The sequence below is a fragment of the Myodes glareolus genome, chromosome 6 (assembly GCF_982192425.1).
Source record: "Myodes glareolus chromosome 6, mMyoGla1.1, whole genome shotgun sequence".
In the NCBI taxonomy this organism is placed as follows: Eukaryota; Metazoa; Chordata; class Mammalia; order Rodentia; family Cricetidae; genus Myodes; species Myodes glareolus.
Window position 1 is genome coordinate 101,183,614 of NC_142031.1, and position 24,268 is coordinate 101,207,881.

Genomic DNA, 24,268 nt, shown 5'->3' on the forward strand with positions numbered 1-24,268 from the left:
TCAGAACCCACAAATGGCAGCAGGAGAAAACAGGCTCTCCGAAGTCATCCTCGGGCCTCCACTTGAGTGTCGTGGGTGCCCATGCTCACCCCCCCACACACAAATAAATAAATGTAACCAAAAATCTTGAGATAGAAATTCCACTAGTACACTCTCCCTTTAGAAGCAGAGGCGACTCCCTTCCTGAGTGTGCTTTGGGGGACAGGAGTTCTTTTTCCTTCCCAAGTGAACCCACATACTCAACGCACATTAGAGCAAGTACATGAAACATTAAGCCCTCATTTGACTCTCACCATTAAAAAAAAAGTCCATAAAGGAAGTCTCCAGAGACAAATAAAAGAAAACATATTTTGAAGCAATTCTGTTTCTAAGACGACTTAAAAAGGAAATGGTCAGTGGGCCGATAAACATGCAAAGTCTTCTCTGCAGTCTCAGTAAACATGACTCCTCAAAGAGACAGCGGGTAAGAGCAGTTAGGACGAATCCATATGCAGGGCTGCCTTGTGGTCAGTAGCGTGGGGAAGCGCTTAGACTAAGCAAACAAAGAGCTCCCAGGCGGCACCATGCTATGGGATTTTGGATTGTTCAGATATCCCTAAAGAGGAGAGAGGTCAATGTTAACAAATGGCTCCAAGGCAGTTTTGTTTTTATTCTTGTTCAATCTGTCACTAGCTTATTTGGGACTTTCCCTTTTTCTTCCCTCTCCCCTAACCCCCAGACAGGGTTTCTCTGTATAGCCCTGGCTGTCCTGGAACTTGCTCTGTAGACCAGGCTGGCTTCGAACTCACAGAGATCCGCCGGCCTCTGCCTCCCGAGTGCTAGTATTAAAGGCGTGCGCCACCACTGCCCAGTTTATATGGGTCCCTCAGGTCTCTCAGGTCTCTCTCTCCCCGTGTGTGTGTGTGTGTGTGTGTGTGTGTGTGTGTGTGTGTAGTGTGTATATGTGCCTCTCTCTTTCACTTTTTGTTCTTCGACAGGGTTTCTCTATGTAACCCTGGCTGTCCTAGAACTTGCTCTATAGATTAGGTTAGCCTTTATTTTATTTGTTTGTTTGTTTGTTGAGACAGGGTTTTGCTGTAGCTTTGGAGCCTGTCCTGGAAACTAGCTCTTGTAGACCAGGATGGTCTCAAACTCACAGAGATCCGCTTGCCTCTGCCTCCTGAGTGCTGGGATTAAAGGCATGAGCCACACTCACCTGACAAGGCTGGTCTTGAACTCAGAGACCCACCTGCCCATCAACACCCAGCTTAGGACTTTTCAATGAAGAAGAATCATTGTTTGGGGGGCCTGGGAGGGTGTTGGAATAGATGACAGAAATCCTGGCAGTGATGCTGTCCTTAAGGGAATGTGTTGTTAAAGAGAAGAGTGTGGTTGTGTGGTTTTACTTTTACTCCTTACTCCTTTGGGGGCCACCAAGCAGCTCTCAGGTAAATCACTCGCACAGAGGCTTATTCTTATGTATAAATGCTTGGCCTTAGCTTTGCCTATTTAAGATAATTTTCTTAAATTATCCCGTCTACCTTTTACCTCTGGGCTTTTTCTTTTCCTTACTTCTGTATCTCAGACTTTCACCCTTACTCTGTGGCTGGCTGGGTGGCTGGCTGGGTGGCTGGCTCCTAGTACCCCCCCTTTTTTTCTTTTCTTGCTCCTTCCTTTTCTCCTCTCAGATTTCTCCTATTCATTCTCTCTGCCTGCCAGCACTCCCTATCCTTTCTCCTGCCTTGCTATTGGCCGTTCGGCTCTTTATTTTTTAATATTTATTTATTCTGTCTGTGTGTATGCCTCATTACAGATGGTTGTGAGCCACCATGTGGTTGCTGGGAATTGAACTCAGGACCTCTGAAAGAGCAGGCAATGCTCTTAACCACTGAGTCATCTCTCCAGCCCCCCGTTCAGCTCTTTATTAAACCATCAGGTGTTTTGGACAGGAAAAGAATCAGAGTTAAACAAATGCAGCATTAAAAAAAATCAATATATCTTTACATCATTAAACAAATGTTTCACATAAACATTTCGCATAAACAAAAGTAACAGACCTTAAAATTCTACAACAGAAGAGGTTCTTAGATTTGCGGGCAATACCTGGAGCTGCACTGGACTATGTCCTGTTCCCTTTTGTATAGGGATGGTCAGATCAAACAGCTGATTACCAAAGCAGAATGCCAGATGACACTTTAAAACTTTCTCAGCCACCATCTTAAGGCAGCAAGAGTATAACTTTCAGGTCAACCCAGGCTACATAGTGAGTCCCACCCAGGCCACCCTGGGCTATAAGGCAGTTAGTTAGATTTCCTCAGGAGCCATGCTTCCTTATTTGTCCAGTATATATTTAAATATGTAAAAGATTCTGAACTTTTCTAAAGAAATCAGTTATAATACAAAATGACAAATTTCAGTTCCGTACAAGGAGTAAGTCCAGAGAGCTGATCATGTGAGAACTATAGTTGTATAAATATTTATTGGTACTACACACACACACACACACACACACACACACACACGAGCCATGTGAGAGCTATACTTGATAATAATGTATTTATTGGAACTGTACATTATTATGGTAACAGTAAAATGCTGTGGATCCTCAAGTGGCTGCAGAGGGCAGCGGGCCATGCGATCACGCTGCAGATCCCCAAAGTGGCAGCAGGCAGCGGGTCCTGAGAGCAGTCAGTTCCAGGCAGGGACGGCATGGTTCCCCAAGTGGCTGCAGCAGGCCACTAGTCCCAGGCAGGGAGCTGCGTGGTGGATGAGAGACCCCGACGGGGCAGCCAGTCCCACGAGGGAGAGACTGATGGGCACGAAGGTGGCTGGTCTCACAGGCGCGCCATGCAGAATGAGGTTGGATATTTATTTAGGGGGAAAGGGGAGAAGGGAAGAAGAGGGAGGGAGGGAGGGAGGGAGGGAGGGAGGGAGGGAGGGAAGGAGAGAGAGAGAGAGAGAGAGAGCCAGAAAAGGAAGGAAGGACTCAGGCTGGAAGATGAGATCAACTTGCCTAGGTAGACAGGGGAGGGAGTGGGTGTGGCTTGTCTTTTAAAGGAACAGGACAGATTATTACATTCCCATCTCTTTTTTATAATAAGAAAGCGGGAGGTTAGGCACCACAGATTAAAGTAACTGGGGCAGCTGATTCTCAAGACTGCTTCCTACTTATTTGTGGGCATTGCCTTTGAGGGGGGAACCTGAGAAAGCTGGGTGCTGGTCACATCCTGGCGTAGCTGGTCTGTTTGCAGCCTGTCATGGCCTCTTCAGCTATGAATCGTTTTGAATATTTGTGTTTTCCAATGGTCACTTTGGGGTCACGACCCCACAGGTTGAGAACTGTTGCCTTGGAGGCTATGTGATTTGCAGATACTATCTCCACAGTCTTTTCACTCTTGATTGTAACTTTTGATGCAGAGAAATCCAAATTTTTCTCATTGCTCATACTTTTGTGTCATATCTAAGAAATTATTGCCAAACCTAACGTCATCTGACCCTATCCATGCCGATTTTCATTTTGGTTGCCCCTTCCTTGCCTAGCTGAAGATCCTGCCCGGGGCAACAGGCACAGGAAGCTAGTGCTCTCCTAGTGAACTGGACCCTAGCCATGAATTTTAAACATGGAGTCTCACAATGTAGCCATGGTTAGCCTGGAACTCTCTACAGAGACCAGGCTGGCCTTGAACTCACAGAGCTCTGCCTACCTCTGCGTCCTCAGTGCTTTGATTAAAGGATGTACCACAAGGCCCAGCTTGTTTGTTTTTTTAAACTGTTAACTCCAGACATGATTCAGATTTCACCAATTTTTCTATTAATGCCCCCACTCCTTTTTCTGTCCCAGAATCTAATCCATGTTACTGTCTCTTTATTCTCCTATTTCCAGTGACTGGTTCTCATGACATTTACAGTTTTTTGTTTTTGGAGACAGGGTTTCTCTGTGTAGCTTTGAACCCTGTCCTGGAACTTGTAGACCAGGCTGGCTTCTAACCCAGACATTCGCCTGCTTCTGCCTCCCAAGTGCTGGGATTAAAGGTGTGCACCACCACCGCCTGGCTAACCTTGATGGTTCTTAAGGGCTAGTCAAGTACTTTGTAGAATTTCTCTTAATTTTAGTTTGCTTGATGTTTTCTTGTGCATTGACTAATTTTGAGGGTCTGAGGATCTTGGGTCAAGCTGGTGGTCACCCTTTCTCCACTGTAAGGTTATCTCTCCCCACTTCCCATACACTCACTACTCATGGGGTCAGAAAGCCCAGTCAAGGGGGAGGAGCTTGTTTCAACTTCCATGTAATAGTTTTCTGTAAAACAAAGAGACAAAAATCCTACCTTTTCCTTATTTTATAAATTATCTTTTAACTCATCTGTAGGCATCTTAGAAATCAGCATATTTATAAACTTTTCTATCAGTTGACAAGAGCTATTTAGTGCCCCTTTATCTGAAGAGCAATGCTGCTGTCAGCGACCTAGAATCATGAGCGTGTTCTTCAGGGCAGACTCCTAAGAGGATGTGGAGTTACAGACTTTGTGCGATATTTAAATGCACCAGACAACGTCAGGCTCTTATTCCAAAATTCCTATCAGTCTGTATTATCACAGTCTGCAGTGAGCTGAGAAAGCGCAGTTCAGCACTCACATGAGGACTCACAACCCTCTAACTCCAGCTCTGGTGTGATGCTACGTCTCTGGCCCCCAGGGGCACTTGCACTTACATGGACATACCCACAGGCTAAAACATACATATACACACAATTAAAAATACATCTTAAAAAATAAGCTTTTGCTGGCTGGTGGTAGCCCACGCATTTAATCCCAGCACTTGGGAGGCACCAGCCAAGTCTACAGAGTAAGTTCCAGGGCAGTCAAGGCTACACAGAGAAACCCTGTCTTGAAAAACAAAAAAAAAAAATAAAATCCTTCTTGCCGGTTGGTGGTGGCTCGTGCCTTTACTCCCAGCACTTGGGAGGCCTAAGCAGTTGGATCTAAGCAGTTCATAGTCGGTCTGGTCTATGTGATGAGTTCCAGGTCAGCTAGACCAACATATTGAGACCCTGCCTTAAAAAAGAAAGTTCTCTTTTATATCTTCACCAATACTTACTCAATACTTTTAATACTCTCAGTCTGGTTGACTTTTGTCAGCCTGGTAGGTAAAAAGTAAAATATAATTATGGTTTTAGGTTTTCTCTGAATCCTAGTTTCACATTTACTTATCATTTGTATATCATTTGAAAAAAAAATCTTCTGGCTCTATAGCAATTCTTTATATTGCTTGGAATCTTTTTTAAGACAGGTTTCTCTGTGTAGCTTTGGAGCCTGTCCTAGAACTCGCTCTTGTATGCCAGGCTGGCCTTGAACTCACAGTGACCCGCCTGCCTCTGCCTCCCCAGTGCTGGGATTAAAGACCTGCACCACCACTGCCCAGCAAGCTTGGAATCTTTGAAAAATATGTCCACTATAGTTTTGCTTATTTGTGGCTTATCTCTCAGAGCATTCTAAGCACATGGAAACAAAATTCTTATTTCAACACAGGTAAGATTAAATTTTCAATTAGATTTTGCATGGGCGGATGGGCACACATGTCACGGTGCACATGTGGAGGTCAGAGAACAATACATGGGAGTTGGTTCTCTTGGTCTACAATGTAATGTGGGCCTGGGGATAGAATTCCAGTCAGCCGGCTTAGTGATAGGTATCCTTACCCAATGAGCTATCTTACCAGCCCAATATTGGCAAATTTATAGAACTTTCTTTCTTTTTTCTCAAGACAGGGTTTCTCTGTGTAGCCTCGGAGCTTGTCCTGAAACAATCTGTAGACCAGGCTGGCCTCAAACTCACAGAAGCAGAGATCTGCCTGCTTCTGCCTCCCAAGTGCTGAGACTAAAGGCTCACACCACTGCTTCCTGGCCAAATTTACAGAAATTTAATGGCTAGTATTTTAAACACCTTCCCCAATAATTTCCCTTCTCCCTTCAATCTAAGATCATAGTGGAATTACTTTCCTAAATTTTACAAAAATATTATTCCACCTATGTATCTTAATCTGGACTTTTTTTTTTTGGTGTTATATGTACATAATGGGTTGCCAAGAACATGCTTGTAAGCCCAATGCTGTGGAGACTGAGGAAAGATCCCAGCTTATGCTCTATTGTAAGACCTAGTCAGTCTTAAAACCTCAATGAAGTATATAGCTTTTAGATATATGAATAATTGCTGTGGTGGTCTGAATAAGAATGGACCCCACAGGCTCATGTTTGAATACTGTGTCCCTAGCTTGTGGAACTATTTAGGAAGGATTGGGAGGTGTGGCCTTGTTCGAGGCATATCACTGGTGGTGGGCTCTGAGGTTTCAAAAGCCAGGCCCAGTCTCTCTCTGCCTATGTGGCAGGTTGTAAGCTCCCAGCTACCGCTTCAGCTTCATGCTTGCCCACCTGCTGACATACGCCTTGCTTTGCTGATCATGGACTAATGCTCTGAAACTGTACGCAAGACCCCAATGAAATGCTTTTTTCTAAATTGCCCTGGTCATAGTGTTTTTTTCACAGCAATAGAACAGCAACTAAGACAATTACCTCATATTTTAAAAAAGAAACAATGGCAGTATAATATTAGTGCTTATATATTTGTTCTGATTACTGTAAAACTTATTAGCCTGGTCATTAGGAAATATATTAGTTAGCCTTTTTATATATGGCACACCTGTAAAAATACCTTGTTTTATTTCTACTGATGGGTTTTTTATTTTTTTATTACATTTACTTATTAATTCTGTGTGTGGGTGTCTGCATACATGCACACATTTCATGGCACATGTGTAGAGGTCAAAGGACAACTTACATTTTCTCCTTCCACCATGTGGGTATAATCCTTTTGTACACTGTGAAGATGTGAAGATTTGTCACTGAGATTGGTTTAGTGAAAAGCTGATTGGCTGGTAGCCAGGCAGGAAGTATAGGCAGGATAACCAAACTAAGGATGCTGGGATGAAGAAGGGAGGAGTCAGAGGAGTCACCAGCCAGATGGAGATCAAGTCAGACACACAAAATGGGACAGAAGTAAAAGTCATGTGACAGAATGTAGATTAATAAAAATTTGGTTAATTTAAGTTGTAAGAGTTAGTAATAAGCCTGAGCTATTGGCCAAGCATTTATAATTCATATTGAATCTTCATGTTAGTTACTTGGGACTGACGGGTGGTCTCATGGGTCCCAGAGATCAAACTCAGGTTGTGAGCTTGGTGGCAAGCACCTTTACCTGCTGAGCCATGTGGCCTGTTCAAGGAAGTGCTTTAGATGAATGCCATTTTCCCCAACTCAAGAGTTTTTCTGACCCACAAAGTTAACTTTCATTTGTTAACTATTATATTTAAATAACTCTGGGAAAATTAAAGCATTTCTGAAGTGTGGTTAGTGACACTGCTGGTTCTGTGTCAACTTGATACAAGCTAGAGTTATCAGAAAGGAAGGAGCCTCAGTTAGTTTTCTCAATTAGTGATTTATGGGGGAAGGCCCAGCCCATTGTGGGTGGTGCCATCTCTGGGCTGCAGGTCCTAGGTTCTATTAGAAAACAGGCTGAGCAAGTCATTGGGAGTAAACCAGTAAGCAGCTCCCCTCCATAGCCTCTGCATGCCATGTTCACGTTCTTGTCCTGACTTCCTTCAATATGAAGAGCAATATGGCAGTATAAGCCAAATAAACCCTTTCCTCCCTAACTTGCTTTTGGTTATAGTGTTTCATCACAGTAACAGAAACCTCAACTAAGACAACTGTCATTGCTTCCTTAAATCTAGGATTCCTCCAAAGCATTCCTGGAGACTACAGGAATACTGAGAAGTCCTTTTACCTTCTCCCTCTGATGGGCTGATTATCCTCAAAGTCTATTTCTACAGCATAAAGTGTGGTAATACAAGCAAAATAGATGAGTGCAGCATTACATCAGCTAGCTTCCTGTGAAAAATTACTTACTGCTATTTCTAGCAATGTTTTCTTTTTCTTCTTCTTTTCTTTCTTATTTTTTTTTCTGAGATAAGGTTTCTGTATGTAGCTCTGGATATCCTGGAACTCATTATGTAGACCAAGTTGGCCTCAAATTCAAGGGATCTGCCTGCCCCTGCTTCCCAAGAGCTGAGACTAAAGGTGTGCAACTCCTCTACTCCCAGCTAGGTTTTCTTTTCTTATTGACCAGAGACCAAGTCATAAGGATTCTGTCATTTTTGGGAAAAGTTCACTAAATATTAAAACACAAATGTCACTGATAAAAATTTAGATCAGACATCTAAAAATAAGTTTGGACACAGAAGTGGTATTTCATTTGTGTTTTAATAAATAAAGCTTGCCTGAAGATCAGAGGACAAAGCAGACACACTAGTCAGCCATACAGGTCAGGCAGTGGTGGCACACACCTTTAATCCCAGCACTAGAGAGGCATATAAAGTGGGAGGAGACAGGTCTCAGGCTCAGTCTTCAGTTTGAGGATTTGTGGAGACAGGATCTTGCCCATTTCGATCTGAGACAGAGGTAAGAGCCAATGGCCAGCTACTTTGCTTTTCTGATCTTTAGCTTGAACTGGGTTTTTATTATTCATGAAACACAGAAGAAACTTAAAAAAACAAATATATACCACTCACATTATAGGCTGGGGCTGAAGCTCAGTGGCGGAGTACTTGCCTAGTACTCATGAGACCCTGACTTTAATTCCTAGCACCACACAAAATTCCTTAATACATACATATATACAATATTTTAATTTACCAAGAAAACTCTTAAGTACTTTTCAGAGGTCAACACTTTGTTCCTTGCCTAAAAGCCCTGCACTACCCAGGATCTTTCTGATAGCAACTTCCATACGTTTGAGCAACATTTAAATGTTCACAACTGAAGCTATGACATTTTCAGAATAACATATATGTGATTTGTGCAGCATAGCTGTCAAGAATTTCAAAGAGTCTCTGATAGTCATGTTTTTACACGTGACACCAACCTTGACAAACAGGATCGCCTCCAAGGATATCAATTTGCTTCAATTAAGCAATAGAAGTGTATTATTATAAGGCAGGATATTACTTACAGTCCTGGTGGTTTCACAATCGACTGAAATAGTTATAAGTTCTAAATGAGTAATTAAAGGCAAAAGGTGCCTGTAAGTCAAAAAGGCCATCTTCTCCCACTAATAAAGAGATTACAAACAGTCCTCTAATACAGTTCTACTTTATTAGGGTCAGCAAAAATAGTATTTATGTATCTAAGCATTTCAATTTTCAGGGATGTTCAAATTATTATTTTTTTCCATAGTAAGTTAATTTAGGCACATAGGTTTGTATTTTAGAAAAAAAATAATTACCTCTATGGCACAGACAGGAACAGGGGGAATCTGCAAATGTTACAAAGATGATCCCAAACCTCAGCTAACCTCTCTCTAAGCTGCTGGCAGCCGTTAGTCTTTGTGACAAAAGACAACGAGAACTGTGTAGACATCTGTGATAGCCTGGAACTTAGAGAGCTGAAGCTGTGGTCATCGGAAAGCTTGGAATACTGACAAGGCTTGATTGCAAAGTATTTAAGAGAAGGCCACAAATGTTCCTAAGAAGAGCTAGGGCTACAGGTGTCACTCGGTAGTGCATTGAAATGGCATTGCCCAGTGCGAGTGCTGCACAGAAATCAGGTCACCTCCTCCACAGCAATCACTTTGGATAAGCTTCCACAATCATAGCATGACCCTGTAAACAGAAAAAAAAAGTCCAGTCAAAGTAATGAAAGCAATGAAAAGTGACAAATCCAGCCAGTATGGAAACAAGCGAACAGTGTACACAGACACCTTCAGCTACTGTGGACCATGGGAAAGTGATCCTTCTGAGCCCCAATTTCCTCTATAAAATGGAGCTCATGGTGCCTAGTTTAGACAGATTTTATAAACATTTTTAACTCAGAACACATTATATAGACACACGTGTATTTATATATATACACAACTGGCTATTCTCATATAAACACACGGATATATATATATATATATATATATATATATATATATATGTATATATATATATACATACACATACACACATACAGCAGACTCAGTGTAATATAGAGTATGAGTCCTAATAAGTATAATAAATGGTTGCTTTTATTTTAGTTTCTGTGCTTCTGGTGATTGATTCAGGGTCTCAGGCATGCTAGGCAAGCACTCTACCACTGGACCACATCTTCAACCCAAGTAGGATTTGAAAGATTAAGTGACTCAGTCAGACCATAAGTTACAGTTAAGTAAGACCAGATCTGAAAACAGGTGTGAGGATTCTGAGGCCTGGGCTCTCGGCTCTTCACTATTCTCTGGCTAAGAAGATGAACTGAATGTACATAAGGGTAGGAAGAAAGAACAATGTCCCTTCTCCAACACTCTGCACAGTTCTGGGTACTAGTCAAGCCTAAACAGCTAGGATTTCCAATCTGATAAACAGTCGTCCTTATCGCTGGACTGCCATCAAACCAGTAAACAGCCTAATGAAATGCCCAGCTTCTAGGTTCAACTCCCTTAAATAAGTATTAAGAAACTATTATTTATAAGGCACCAAGTTCAATACTATGTAAGTTTAAGGTTTGTCTCATGAATGTTTCAAACAAAATGTTCTTGAGATGTGAAGTGGTAAGGACACTGCTTTGACGTACCTGTCCTCCAGCTGCACAGGCAGCCACTAAAGCATACTGGCCTCCATCCTTCCTCAGTCTGTTTGCAGCTGCCATGACCAAACGACAGCCAGTGGCTCCAAAAGGGTGTCCCAGAGACAGTGATCCACCCCAGATATTAAACTTCTCCAGAGGAGGTGATCCAACCTGGCACCCACAAAAACAAACACCAGTTTAAAAGCAATTTTACTTAAGATCAATCAAATCAGGCTCTTCCTAAGAGAAGCAGGCAACCCAGAGGAAAGCAAGTAGCACTGACCACCTTACAAACCAGTGTATGACCTAGGAATGAGACCAGCAGAAGACTGATGTGGGATCCACCTCTGTATGCTGTAATTATTAGTATACTGTAAGTATACTAATACAAATGCTGTAATTATGTTTCATTGCCATTGGTTAATAAAGAAGCTGCTTTTGGCCAATGGCTTAATAGAGTAAAGTTAGGTGGAAAATCCCAACAGAAATGTAGAGAGAGAGTAGGCAGAATCAAAGAGACGCCATGTAGCAGCCAAAGCAGACAGATGCCCCAGAACCTTGTCAGTAAACCACGAGTCTTATGGTAAAATATAAAATAATAGAAATGGGCAAATTTAAGATGTAAGAGCTAGCTAGAAATATGCTTAAGCTATTGACCAAGCAGTGTTGTAATTAATTAATACAGTTTCTGTGTGATTATTTCGGGTCTGAGTGGCCAGGAAACAAGCAAGGAGCCTCCGCCTACAGAAGGCAACATAAAGGCTTATTGTCTTCACCGGGAAATTCAAACATATATTCTTCATTAGAAACTTACCTTGGCTTTCCGACCCATGTAGTTTTGTGCAAACCAGTCAGAATCCATGGCTTTAAAGTTAGCCAAAATCTGACCCTAGGAGGGAAATTATTCATGATTTTGTTATCAAGCTCTTCTGGGCTTTATCTAAGACACAGACACGTAACTTTAAGCAAATTTTTCTATCAGTTCTCAGTGAAAGTGTCTTAAAGAAATAATTTAACACCCCTTAATAGGCCTCTAAGAAACATCCTCAAAGGTATATTTTCAACACAAGTATGACCCAATTTTCTGTCGTAGCCTCCCTTCAAAGAAGCCTGAAATACAAAGTCCCACTCCTTACAAGCATGAGTTTCATTTTTAATGGTTATATACATTTCAGATGTGTCTTATAAACAACTTACTGAGAAGGCTTCATGAAATTCAAAAGCATCAATATCATTCATGGTTAATCCTGCCTTTTCTAGAACTTTTGGAGTAGCATATGTTGGTCTGAAAAAGAAAATAAACAAAAGGTAGTAGCCCAGAACTTTCCATTTTAACTTAAGTATTTCTTAGTATACTCCAAATTGAGTTGTATACTTATTCATTGGTTCTATTATACAAATACTAATTAAGTTTGAAGACACAAAAAGACATGCCTTTCATCTTTTCCATACTATAGAACTGGAAAAACAGATAATCAGCAGGCAAACATTGAAGGGTAAGTTAAAACTAAAGAAAAAAGGAACAGAATTGAAAGGGGCAAGGCAGGGAAGGGCTTGCCTAATTTTAAGGTTACAATGAAGCCAGTGGAAAAAGGAGTGTAGTACAAATTCTAATTGGTCTTAACAATAAAAACTTGGAGTCAGCTATCAGGAGGCTAAAGCTAAAGGATTAAAGAAGCAGAGCAGCCAGTCACTAGAGCTTTTACCTCTACTGATGCTCAGAGAGCAAAGAGGCGATCCTGTCCTCAGACTGCCTTCTCAGACTGACTTCCCCTGAGCTCCTGTCTCCTCCCACCTTACATTCCTCTCTCCAATTCAGCCATATCCCTTCCTGTCTCCTAGTGCTGGGATTAAAAGTGTGTGAATTCCAAGTACTGAGAATAAAGGTGTGAGTCACTATTGCTTGACTGTTTCTCTTTTAGACTAGATCAATTCCATGTAGCCCAGAGAGATCCATCTGCCTCTGTCTCCCGAATTCTGGGATTAAAGGTGTGTGCCACCACTGCCTGACTGCCATGGCTATCTAGTGTGGCTAGCTCTGCACTCTGATCTTCAAGCAAGCTTTATTTATTAGATCATAGACAAAATATCACCACAAATGAGATAACCAGAGGCACTTATGAAAGATCCTGTGGGATAGGGGTGAGGCTCAGTGTTGGGAGTGCTTGGTTTCAATACCCCAAAACACATAAATATACATACACACACATTCCACAGGGTGGAGGTGCTGTCTAATTATATTGCACAATGAATAGTGACATGAAAATAAAATACTTATGCCAATTTAGGGCTTAACATACTTTGAAACCTGTGTAAAACTGTGAGCAATTGATCCCTGGGTCCCATGTGGTGGAAGGAGAAAATTATACTCCACCATCCTCCATACACACTAAATAAATGTAATAAAAAAATCAAATACTTTTTATTGAAATCTAAAGAGATATTCACTACTACTTACCCAAGTAAAAGCTGATCTTTTGGATCCTGGGAAACATACATAAAATCCCTAGACAACAAAAAAACAGAGAAGATAACTCCGGCAATAAAATAAAGAAATCACAGGCAATTCACACAGAATATTTACTTTACCTCAAATATGCCTTTGGCTTATAACCCATGGCCAGAGCTTTCTCCTCTGACATGATGAGCATCGCAGAAGCGCCATCAGTCTGAAATGGTAACAGAACAATGATGTCATCTGGAGGTCTCCCGGCAGTCACCTCCTAAGTCTGTTCCTGAGTCCACTAACAGATCTATATGAAATCTATACAACAAATTCACTTTACTGTATCCACCATTAAGTCACAATCAAGCAAACACACTAAGCCACTCTGGGAGGACAACAGTAGCAGGTACTGTTCATAAGGTATCATAATTTGTCAAGATACATCGGGAGAGGCAACTTTAGAAATAAAAACCTATAGATTTTTGTTTAGAGCACAGGAAATAAAATTTTTTTATGAATTAGAACAATATTTTATTTACTCCAATTACTTATTTTTTACATTTTCTGTGCTGTTTCTTTGCTGCCTCCTGCCCACAACTTTGAGATTTTATTCTAGAGGCAAAACATTGAGAGAAGACATAGGTGGGCAAGTGAGAACATTAAAACCATGGTTTTAGAACATTTTGAATACATCCTGTATATTTTTATCCCAAATAATAATCAAGAAGTTACAGGACAAAAAGGACTTCTGGGGGGCTGGAGAGATGGCTCAGAGGTTAAGAGCACTGACTGCTCTTCCAGAGAATCTGGATTTGATTCCCAGAAACCACATGATGGCTCACAACCATCTGTAATGAGATTTGGTGCCCTCTTCTGGCCTGCAGACAGAACACTGTATACACAGTAAAGATAAAGAGAGAGAGAGAGAGAGAGAGAGAGAGAGAGAGAGAGAGAGAGAGAGAGAGAGAGAGAAAGGTACTTCTGGAGTTTGTTTTTAAAAAGTTCTTTACCATTACTTCAAAAAGAAAAGAATGGTCAAGTAGTGGAAGTCACACCTTTAATCCCAGCACTCAGGAGGCAGAGGCAGGCAGATCTCTGTGAGTTCAAAGCCAGCCTGGCTACAGAGTGAGTTCCAGGACAGCCAGGGCTACACAGAGAAACACTGTCTCAAACAAACAAAAAAGAAAGAAAGAGAAAATGAGAGAGAGAGAGAGAGAGAGAGAGAGAGAGAGAGAGAGAGAGAGAGAGAAGAAAGGAAGAGAGAAAAGAATGTCCTCCACAATTCAAAAGAAAATTAAACCAGTCCCTATAATATGCAAAAATCAAAACAAGTTCTGTCACATTCAGTTATACATCCCTTTTTAAAACTCCGCAATCCTAAAAAGAACATGTAGCCACCAATTTGGTGGCCATAAAGTCTGAGAACACAAGTGACTATACATAAAAGAAAATGGTTTATGGAGGTTAGAGAGATGGCTCAGCAGTTAAGAGCACTGGCTGCTCTTCCAGATCCAGGTTCAATTCCCAGCACCCACATGGTGGTTTACAACTGTCTTTAACTCCAGTTCCAGGGAATCTGATACTTTCATTATTATACCTTTATACCAATGCAAATAAAATTAATTTTAATAAATTATAAAACTGGGCAGTGGTGACGCATGCCTTTAATCTCAGCACTCGGGAGGCAGAGGCAGGCGGATCTCTCAGAGTTCGAGGGCAGCCTGGTCTACAAGAACTAGTTCCAGGACAGCTAGGGCTGTTACAGAGAGAAGCTCTGTCTTGAAAAAACAAAAAACAAGCAAACAAAAAAAAAATGGTTTATGGATACTACAATAGTATGGTCACTGCTGGGTGTGGTGGTAGTAACTGGTTAGCTATACTGTCAAAGAAACATTGAGGGCTCGAGAGACAGGCAGCTCAGTGGTTAAAAGAACTTGTTCTTCCAGAGGAGCCAGGTTCGTTTTCCAGTCTCCACACAGCACCGAAGAACAATCTGTAACTCCAGTTCCAGAAGAGCCAATCTCTCTTCTGGCCTCTATGGGCCCTGCACATACACGGTGCACAGACACACAACAAATTCACTTAGTACTTCTTTTGAGAAGCCACTCTGACATCCTCAGTGGCTAATGTACAGCCACCACAGTGCTTCACTGTATCACAACTGTCTTTTCCATTTCCAGTGCCCAGCGTAAGCAATACAAGTTTGATAAATGGTCAAGGGCATAAGAAGAACAGTTTCTCTATTTGTCATAGCCAGAACCTGGAAACAACCTAAATGCCCCTTGATTGAAGAAGAGATAAGAAAAATGTGGTACATTTACACAATGGAGCACAACACAGCAGGAAAAAAATAACAACAGCTTGAATTTTGCAGGAAAATGGATGGAGCTAGAAAACATTATTTTAAGTGAGGTAACCCAGACACAGAAAATTATCACATGTACTCACTCATAGGTGGTTTCTAAACATAAAACAAAGAAAGCCAGCCTACAAACCACAATCCCAGAGAACTTAGACAACAATGCGGACACTAAGAGAGACTTATATACATGTAATCTACATGGGAAGTAAAAAGTATAAAAAGACAAGATCTCCTGAGTAAATTGGGAGCACGGGGACCTTGGGGGAGGATTGAAAGGGGAGGGAAGAGGCGGGGAGGGAAGAGGCAGGGAAGGAGCAGAGCAAAATGTAGAGCTCAATAAATATCAATTAAAAAAAAAAGAACAGCTTCTGTATCAGTACAGTGAGAGATCTAAGTCCTTAAAACTATTATTTTAAACTTGGTGTTCAAACATGGTACATGCCTGTAATTCCAGCACCACGGAGGTTGAGGCAGGATTGTAACTTTGAGGCCAACCTAGGTTATATAAGGAAATCCTATCTTCAAAGCAAAACTTTATTTGCTGCATTTTTGAGACAGGGTCTTGCATACCAAGGCTAGCTGTAAACTCTTATCCTCCAGCCTCTATATCCTGAATGCTGGGGTTACAGGTTTGTATTATCACACCCAGTTTGTGGGTTTTTTTTGTTTTTGAAATGATTTTCTTTTAACATCTTTTTTTTTTCACAGTGGATAGCTTTATTTTAAGCCTCCAATCACACACAAGCAATTTGTTGTAGGCTCTTCTACTGAGAACACAGAAAAGCCTGTATTAAACACAATAGCACTGACAATTACCAGGAAAGAAGAGTTTGCAGCTGTCACTGTGCCATAGGGTTTGATGAAGGCAGGTTTTAGTTTGGCCATTTGCTCCAATGAGGAAGGTCGAATCCCATTATCTTTGATAACTGTTTCCTTTCCTATAACGACAACAATTTTTTAACTCTAAGAAACTGTAAGCATTATGTATCTTCTCTATAGCAATATGCTTTAAAAATGATAAGAACGGGGGGTGGGGCTGGAAAGATGGCTCAGTAGTTAACACTTGTTGTTCTTTTAGTACCTAGTACCCATGTTGGGCAACTCACAACTGCCTATGACTCCAGCTCCAGAGGAACCAATGTCCTCCTCTTCTGGGCTCTAAAGAATCCACATGCATGTGCATATATCCACACAAAGACACATACATGTTACTAAAAGCTTAACAAATGTAAGTATTATCTGTCAACTATGAAGAAAGCCTTTCTATTCTTTCTAGTTCTAGGGATTACCCCCCACCCCATAGGGCCTTGACTGTCCTGAGGCAAGCACTATACTACTGAGCTATGCATACCCTAATCTTTAAAAGAAAGGCTTTTCTGATTACCAAGATGAGATCAAGTTTTATTTTGTTTCCATTTATTTAGTTACACACACAGAGATGAGAAAAGAGATACTCCAGGAGTATCTGAAAAGAGGCACTTATAAAAACGTAAAGTTGGGTATGGCAGCATGTGCAGGCAATCCGACCACTTAGGAGGTAGAGGCAGAGGATCAGGAGTTCTAGGCCAGCCTCAGTAACATAATATGAGCCCAACCAAGTCTATGAGACTTTGTTTTAAAAATAACAAAAATATCTTTCTTTTTTCTTTTCTTTTTCGGCTTTCCAAGATAGGGTTTCTCTGTGTGGCCCTGACTGTCCTGGAACTTGCTTTGTAGACCTGTGTGGACCCTCAAACTCACAGAGATGCACCTGCCTTTGCTTCCGAAGCAAAAATCTTTTTAAAGCTTACCTGTGTTACCATATAAATCTAAAATTGAGTCCATGTTTAAGAACAAAAGCTGAGCTGGTTGGTGGTGGTGCACACCTTTAATCCCAGCACTTGGGAAGCAGAGGCTGGTGGATCTTTGTGAGTTCGAGGCCAGCTTGGTCTAAAGAGAGAGTTCTAGGACCAGCTCCAAAGCTACCGAGAAACCCTGTCTTGAAAAACAAAAATGAAAAAAGAATAAAAGCTGAGTAGTTTGGAAACAATCATTATACTTATTAAAAAGTAAATTAATCATAGCACCAGGGAGGCTAAAAGCAGGCCTCGCTGTGAGCTCAAGGTTTCCAGGGTCACATGGTAAGACCCTGTCTTTAAGAAATTATCACTTAAGGTTTTTAGTATAGGGATGAAGAGATGATTGAGCATCATTAAGAGCACTTGCTGCCCTTGCAGAGAATCCAGATTTGTTCCCAGCACCCACATCAGTTGGCTCACAATCACCTGGAAGCTTGGTTCCAGGGGCTCTGATGCCCTGGACACCTGCATGTATATGCACATAAATGCATATGTATATATGCATATAAACATACAGACACTGAGGTATACACATAAAACAAAATATAAAAATAAAGAAATACTTTAAATCTCACCATTTACCTGGTACTTTGAAGGGTACAACATCAGAAAGATGTCCTTCATCCTGTGCCTTTTTGGCCAGACTATGAGAACGCAGTGCATATTCATCCTGTTCCATTCGAGAAACAGCAAAAGCAGCAGCCAGTCGGTCTGCAGAGTGGCCCATGGTCTCGTTAGTGGAGAACTCAGCCACTGCAGGGAGCTAGCAAAGGGGACATTGAGAACAGTTACAGTCAGTTACAGTTATGTAGGACTGCTCAGTGTTATTTAGAAAAGTTGAAATCTATTTATTGGCTGGATCTAGGGACACATGCCTCTAATCCAGGAGGTTGAGGCAAGGGAATTTTGATTTTTTGTTTGTTTGTTTGTTTGTTGTTGTTGTTGCTTGTTTTGTTTTTTCAAGACGGTTTCTCTGTAGCTTTTGGAGCCAGTCCTGGAACTAGCTCTTGTAGAACAGGCTGGCCTTGAACTCACGAAGATTCACCTGCCCCTGCCTCCCAAGTGGAAGATCCACCTGCCCCTGCCCCCCAAGTGCTGGGATTAAAGGCATGCACCACCACCACCCGGCTTGCAAGGGGATTTTTAATTTGAGGGTAGCTCAGCAAGATCCTAGCTAAAAAAAAAAATAAAAAATAAAAAAGGCCAAAAATCTCTTTGTGAGCAAACATATTTCTAAAGAGGGCTAACAGACAAATTTCTGGAGCTAGTCTTATTATGTAAATCAGGCTGGTCTTGAACTTACACAGACTCCCTTGTCTCTGTCTCTAAAGTGCTAAGATTAAGGGTATGTGCTGCCACGCTACCATGCCCAGGTTACAAATTCAATTTTTTTTTGTTTTGTTTTGTTTTCTTGTTTTTCAAGACAGGGTTTCTCGGTAGCTTTGGAGCCTGTCCTGGAACTAGCTCTTACAGACCAGGCTTGCTTCGAACTCACAGAGATCCACCTGTCTCTGCCTCCCGAGTGCTGGAATTAAAGGCGTGCGCCACCACCGCCTGGTACAAATTCAATTTTTTAATAATTTATTTATTTTTATTATTTTATGTGCATTGGTGTTTTGCCTGTGTGGGACCCTCACCCCTTATTCTCAAAGGGGCGAGAAGAAATTTCCTAGCAGAATGTTTTCCCAGAAAGATAGTGGTCTTCCCCTCTCCCACCATGGAGATTCTGAGCACAAGGACACTCGGCTCAGCCCAGCCAGCCATCTGGTACAGGCTGATAAAGATGGCCTAACTCAGGAACAGTGGCCTTGCTCTAAGAACAAGAAGAAAGCTGACTTAGCAAAATGAGAGGGAGCAAAAGTCCTTGTACCCGTGCCAAAGCAGCATCAAAGATTCTCTTTGCAGTTATGCCTTTAAAAGCTTACCCCACAGAGGAGATACAACTCCTCTCTACCTCGTTGTAACGGGGATGGAGACGAGTTCCAAACATGTTTGTATTATGCTGATTAAACCTTGCTTATTACAGTCTGGGCCTCCTGGTGGTCATAATCCGGGCACAACACCTGCATGTATGTCCATGTGAGTGTGTCACATCTTGGAGTTACAGACAGTTGTGAGCTGTCATGTGGGTGCTGGGATTTGAACCTGAGACCTCTGGAAGAGCAGTCAGTGCTCTTTAACCGATGAGCCATTTCTCCAGTCTCTACAAATTCAATTTTTATAACTACTCCCACCCCCATCATGACCAAATACACTGCCCTGTAATCATGAGAATATATAGTTATTAGAGTATGTGTTATATCTAACAGTAATCTAGCCACAGGATGTTCTGGAAACTCGTCTTTATTTATATTAAATTCACAAGTCTTACCTCAGGTGATAGAAAATTCAATCTGAATTTAGAGAGTAAGGACAGGCGCTGGCCCAGAGTCTTGGCTTTATTGAGATCAAGCATCATTTTCCTCATTTTTCTTGAATGACGAATAGGGACATCAGACATTAACTCAACACCACCAGCCACAACAACATCACACTGGCCAGAAGCTATCAGACCAACAGCTACAAGAAACAAAGGATATGTGCATGAACAACTTTGTAGGAATAACAAACCACTGAAATATAAGCTTCTTGATTAAAAAGTTCTATAAATGGGGGCAAGTGAGATGGCTTAACAGGTAAAGGCACTTGCAGGCAAGCCCGAGGAACTCAGCTCCATCCCTATAGTCTATATGGCAGAAGGAGAGAACCAACTTCAACAAGTTATCCTTTGACCTCTACACATACATCATGACATGCATACATGCAAAATAAATACATGAAAAATTTTTGTAACAGTTATCAGTTTTACATGACAATAATCAGTTTTTAACTTTTCCTTCCTTCCTTTTTTTTCCTTCTGGATACAGGATCCTGGAACGCACTATGCAGACCAGGCCGGCTTCTAAATCTCAAACTCACAGAGATACACCTCCTTACTGCTGCCACTACACTTGACTAGTTTTTACTCTTCTTCTTTCCTTCCTTCCTTTTTTTTTGTTTTTTTTTTTGTTGTTGTTGTTTTTTGAGGAAGGAACTTCCTGTGTAGCCCTGGATGCCCTGGATCTCACTCCGTAGACCAGGCTGCCCTCAAACTCAAGAGATCTAACTGCCTCTGCCTCCTGAGTGCTGGGATTACAAGTGTGAGCCACCTCAACTTATAAATAAGTTGATATTCTTTTAATTTATTTATTTTATTCTGTGTGTATGTGTGTTTTACAAATGTATGTACAGCACATTTGTTCCTAGTGCTCACAGAGGCCAAGAGGGCATCAGATCTCCTGGAACTGGAGTTAATAGTTGTGAATTGCCATGTGGATGCTGGGAATCATACCCTGGTCCTCTGGAAGAACAACCAGTGCTGAGCCATCTCTCCAGCCCAACTCAAACAATACTCTAAACCTAAACATATTTTATATGCTCCCAGCCTAAGTTTTCAGAAAGGTTTCTTCCACACTCCACCCCCCGCCATGCAGAGAATATTAATTTCTACTACATGAGATATCTGACTTCTCAGATCTAGGTTTCCCTGTATGGCAACTGGCATGCAATATTTTGTTGTTTCAACTAGGAGTCAGTCACACCCTGCTCAATAGAGAAGCACCCAACCACTGCTTCGGGCATCATTCCTCGCCATCCACGAACTGACCAGTCTAATTCGGCCTTGATATTATTGTAACATTAAATATTAAGCCTGTCAAGTTTCCTGTCTTTAGAAGTAAGTAGCCATTTAACATCCCACAATTTTAGGAAGATTGTTAGAAGCTGAAATACTATATAGATTGCCAAGGATGTGGGTACAAAGTGAAGAAAAAAAATGAAAACATTTTTGCATGTGTGAATGTATGCTCACAGGTGTTAGAGCACATATGGCGAGGTGTGTGTGGTGTACATGTGCGTACAACCCAGAGGCTGGTATCTGATGTCTTCAATTGTGTCCATCTTGTATATTGAGACAAGTTCCCTTACTTGAACAGAGCTCACCAATTTGGACTGTCTAGCCAGCCAGCTTGCTCTGGGAATCCTGTCTCTGCCTTCTGAATTCTGAGATTACAAGCAGGCTGCCACACTTACACATTCATGTAGGTGCTAGGGATCTATCCACTCTTGTCCTCAAGCTTACTCAACAAGTGCTCACAGCTAAGACATTCCCACCCCATGACTTAGACCATCTAGAGCAAGAATTAACAACTACGTTGATGCTTAAGGATTGAGTACGCTGTCCACATGGGAAAACGTCCAATCAGAATTACCTACGCAGGATAAACTATGAACCTCCTCCCACTGACAGTTCCAGCAGCAGCCAGCCCAGGATTAAGGAAGAATTCAACTATCCCCACAGGGCATGGAAACTACTCTGAAAAATCTCCAACTTTCATACAATTTTATCTTTATAAAACACAAATGAAGAGCTCTGTGCTAATTGCTTACTTCTCTTAAGATTAATTAAAAGGAGTACAATCAGTAAGCACCTTTGGACTCCATTTACACATACCTGTAGTCATAGCTTGGTTTGAAGAGATACAGGCCATGGTGACAGTGTGAGCAGGAGTCTTGTCCGAGAAGCCAGCTCCAAGGGCAGCCTTCAGGGAACAGTGAGGGAAAGAAAACACACATGTGAGTGACACTCCGAGTCTACTCTGCCTGAAGAATTAAGAAAAGAGTTTATTAATATTCTACAAAGCAATGTTTAAAATAAAATAGCTTATTAGTTTTTCTTCTAGACACTGAAATGTACTCTTAAACTCCTGGTAACAAGTTTATTTTTTCTTTTAAAATTTTTATTAAAATTATTTATTTATGTGAACGTGGGTAGGCACACACATGTGAAGGACACTGGGCTCAAGGGACTGAACTCAGGTTGTCAGGCTTGGCGGTACATCCCTTACCAGCTAAGTAATCTTGTCAGTCCTTTCTGTTTTTCTTTTCTTTCTGTAGCACTGGGGGTTAAACCTAAAGCCTTGCACAATCTCAGCAAGCTCTATCACCATGAAGATCTATCCCTAACCCTTTTTACTTTTTACTTTAAAACAGGATTTCACGAGGTATCCTTGAAATCACTCTGTGGCCCAGGCAGCCATGAACTTGCTTGTCTCCTGCCTCAGCCTCCCCAGTATTCAGGTATGCAGTTGGCAGACTACCAAGTCCAGCAGCCTGGTAGCCATTTTCAAGTGTAGTGTACAAGGTTACAGCATTCTTCAGCCTCACCTAATTAATAACAATGCTTTGCTTCAAGCCTTCAAGGATACCATGTAATTTTATCTCTCTTAAAATTTAATATACAACTAAGAGTGAGGAAATTGCATCACGGGGTGAGGTTTTCATGTATCCCTGAAGCTATAAAGCCTAGCAGAGGAAAGGCTGAAATGTTTCTACAGAACTGACCATTAAAACCACAACAAAAGACAGCACAAACAAACAAAAAAAACAAACAAAAGCCTTTAATCCCAGCACTCAGGAGGCAGAGTTGGAGGCTAGGTCTATACAGCTAGTTAAAAAAAAAAAAAAAAAAAAAAAAAAAAAGCTTTAGGGGCCCTGAGGAAGTTTGAGGACCAACTAACCCAACAAAAAGTGGCCTCTAATTTCATGACCCAGTCAAAAACAAACATAAAACAAGGATATCTATAATTGTTTTACACTATTTGTTGGGAAAATTTATGTTGCCAAAACATTCCAGTTTTGCTAATGTAAGGAATTGAGTACACTTAAAAAAAACTTTTTAATATTAAAGCTTTACTTTAGGGGAAAAAAGTTCCCAATTTTTCCCACATTTATTATGAAACTACCAGGAACTATTTTTAGTAGTCTTTTTTGAAACTATTTAATTATCAGAATACATATGGATGTTGCAAATTCTTGATTTAATAGGTTGGGTCTCTTAGCTAATCTTTGCCTTTATACTTACACTGCACTTGATACTACCTGCCATCTGTAGGAGCAGAAAGCTGCTACTTTTGTGTAACCAGTATGACCGTACTCTGCCGTCTCCAGGGAGGCCTGATACTAAGTGCCTAAATAACTGTGCTAAAACTACTTCCTGGCAACTGCAAGTCAACTTCTCAATCTAAACCAGTTGGAAAGGAAATCAGAAGCAGGTGTCAGAGGCAAAAGGAAAGACTCCACAGTGGGGCAAGGGTAAGGGCACTCAGGTTAGAACAGCTTGATCCTCACAAGGCCACTGAAGCACGTTACCCTTGGCCCCAGCTGACCCAAAGGACTGACGGAGCTTTAAATAGAACTGGCAGCTGGTGACCCTTGTGTGCATACTTCTATTTAAAGAATGGCTCACTTTCAAGACACCAAGGAGAAAGGAAGAAGTTAAGCGGAAGGAGAAATACACTGAGGTCTTTCAACAAAGTCAGGTTTGATAGAGGTACAAGACCTTTTAGGAGTTCATATCAATATAGGTACAGGTCCTAACAAAACCCTTTAGCTGGCTTTAGTTGGATATTAAGTTCTACTACTTATTTTCATAACTGTCCCATCAACTCTATCTTTCTCCTTAGATACAAAAATTACCTGGAGAGTCAGGCATGGTGGCTCACAACTTCAATCCCAGTACTATTGGAGGCAGAGGCAGATAGATCTCTGTAAGCTTGAGGCTAGACTGGTCTATAGTGAGTTTCAGGCTAGCAAGGGCTTCATAAAAAAAAAAAACTTACGTGGAATACAACATGATTGATATTAATATGAGATTGAGGGAGAAACTTCCTCATGTCAATTATATAACAGCTGACGTGCATACACATTTAACACTTTAAGAAAAATTCAAAGAAAAACATCATAATTCTTATTTGAAAAATGAATAAAAGCAGAGAAAACTGAAACAGATTTAATATTTACTTTTTCAGTCTTATGAAAGCCACTTCCTATTCATGATACAGAAGTTGAAAACATATTGTGAGGTGCTTTATGCACTCACGAAACTTTTTTTTTAATAAATTTCATAGCATAGG

The 24,268-nt window shown here is 41.2% G+C and overlaps 1 protein-coding gene across 3 annotated transcripts in view; it reads right to left on the bottom strand.

The window, feature by feature from the left end:
* Positions 1 to 9,162: 9,162 nt before the first annotated feature.
* The window catches only part of Hadhb (hydroxyacyl-CoA dehydrogenase trifunctional multienzyme complex subunit beta), a 41,575-nt gene continuing 26,469 nt past the window's right edge, over positions 9,163 to 24,268 (bottom strand). For all 3 annotated transcript variants that reach the window (XM_048436619.3, XM_048436618.3, XM_048436620.3), the window contains exons 7-16: positions 21,808 to 21,895; positions 19,648 to 19,835; positions 17,859 to 18,039; positions 16,255 to 16,376; positions 13,220 to 13,299; positions 13,089 to 13,136; positions 11,828 to 11,915; positions 11,445 to 11,519; positions 10,637 to 10,801; positions 9,163 to 9,687 (exon numbers count right to left, since the gene is read on the bottom strand). In XM_048436619.3, coding sequence (XP_048292576.1) covers positions 9,652 to 9,687; positions 10,637 to 10,801; positions 11,445 to 11,519; positions 11,828 to 11,915; positions 13,089 to 13,136; positions 13,220 to 13,299; positions 16,255 to 16,376; positions 17,859 to 18,039; positions 19,648 to 19,835; positions 21,808 to 21,895 — 1,071 coding nt within the window. In that variant the 3' untranslated portion in view covers positions 9,163 to 9,651. The remainder of the gene's footprint in view (positions 9,688 to 10,636; positions 10,802 to 11,444; positions 11,520 to 11,827; positions 11,916 to 13,088; positions 13,137 to 13,219; positions 13,300 to 16,254; positions 16,377 to 17,858; positions 18,040 to 19,647; positions 19,836 to 21,807; positions 21,896 to 24,268) is intronic.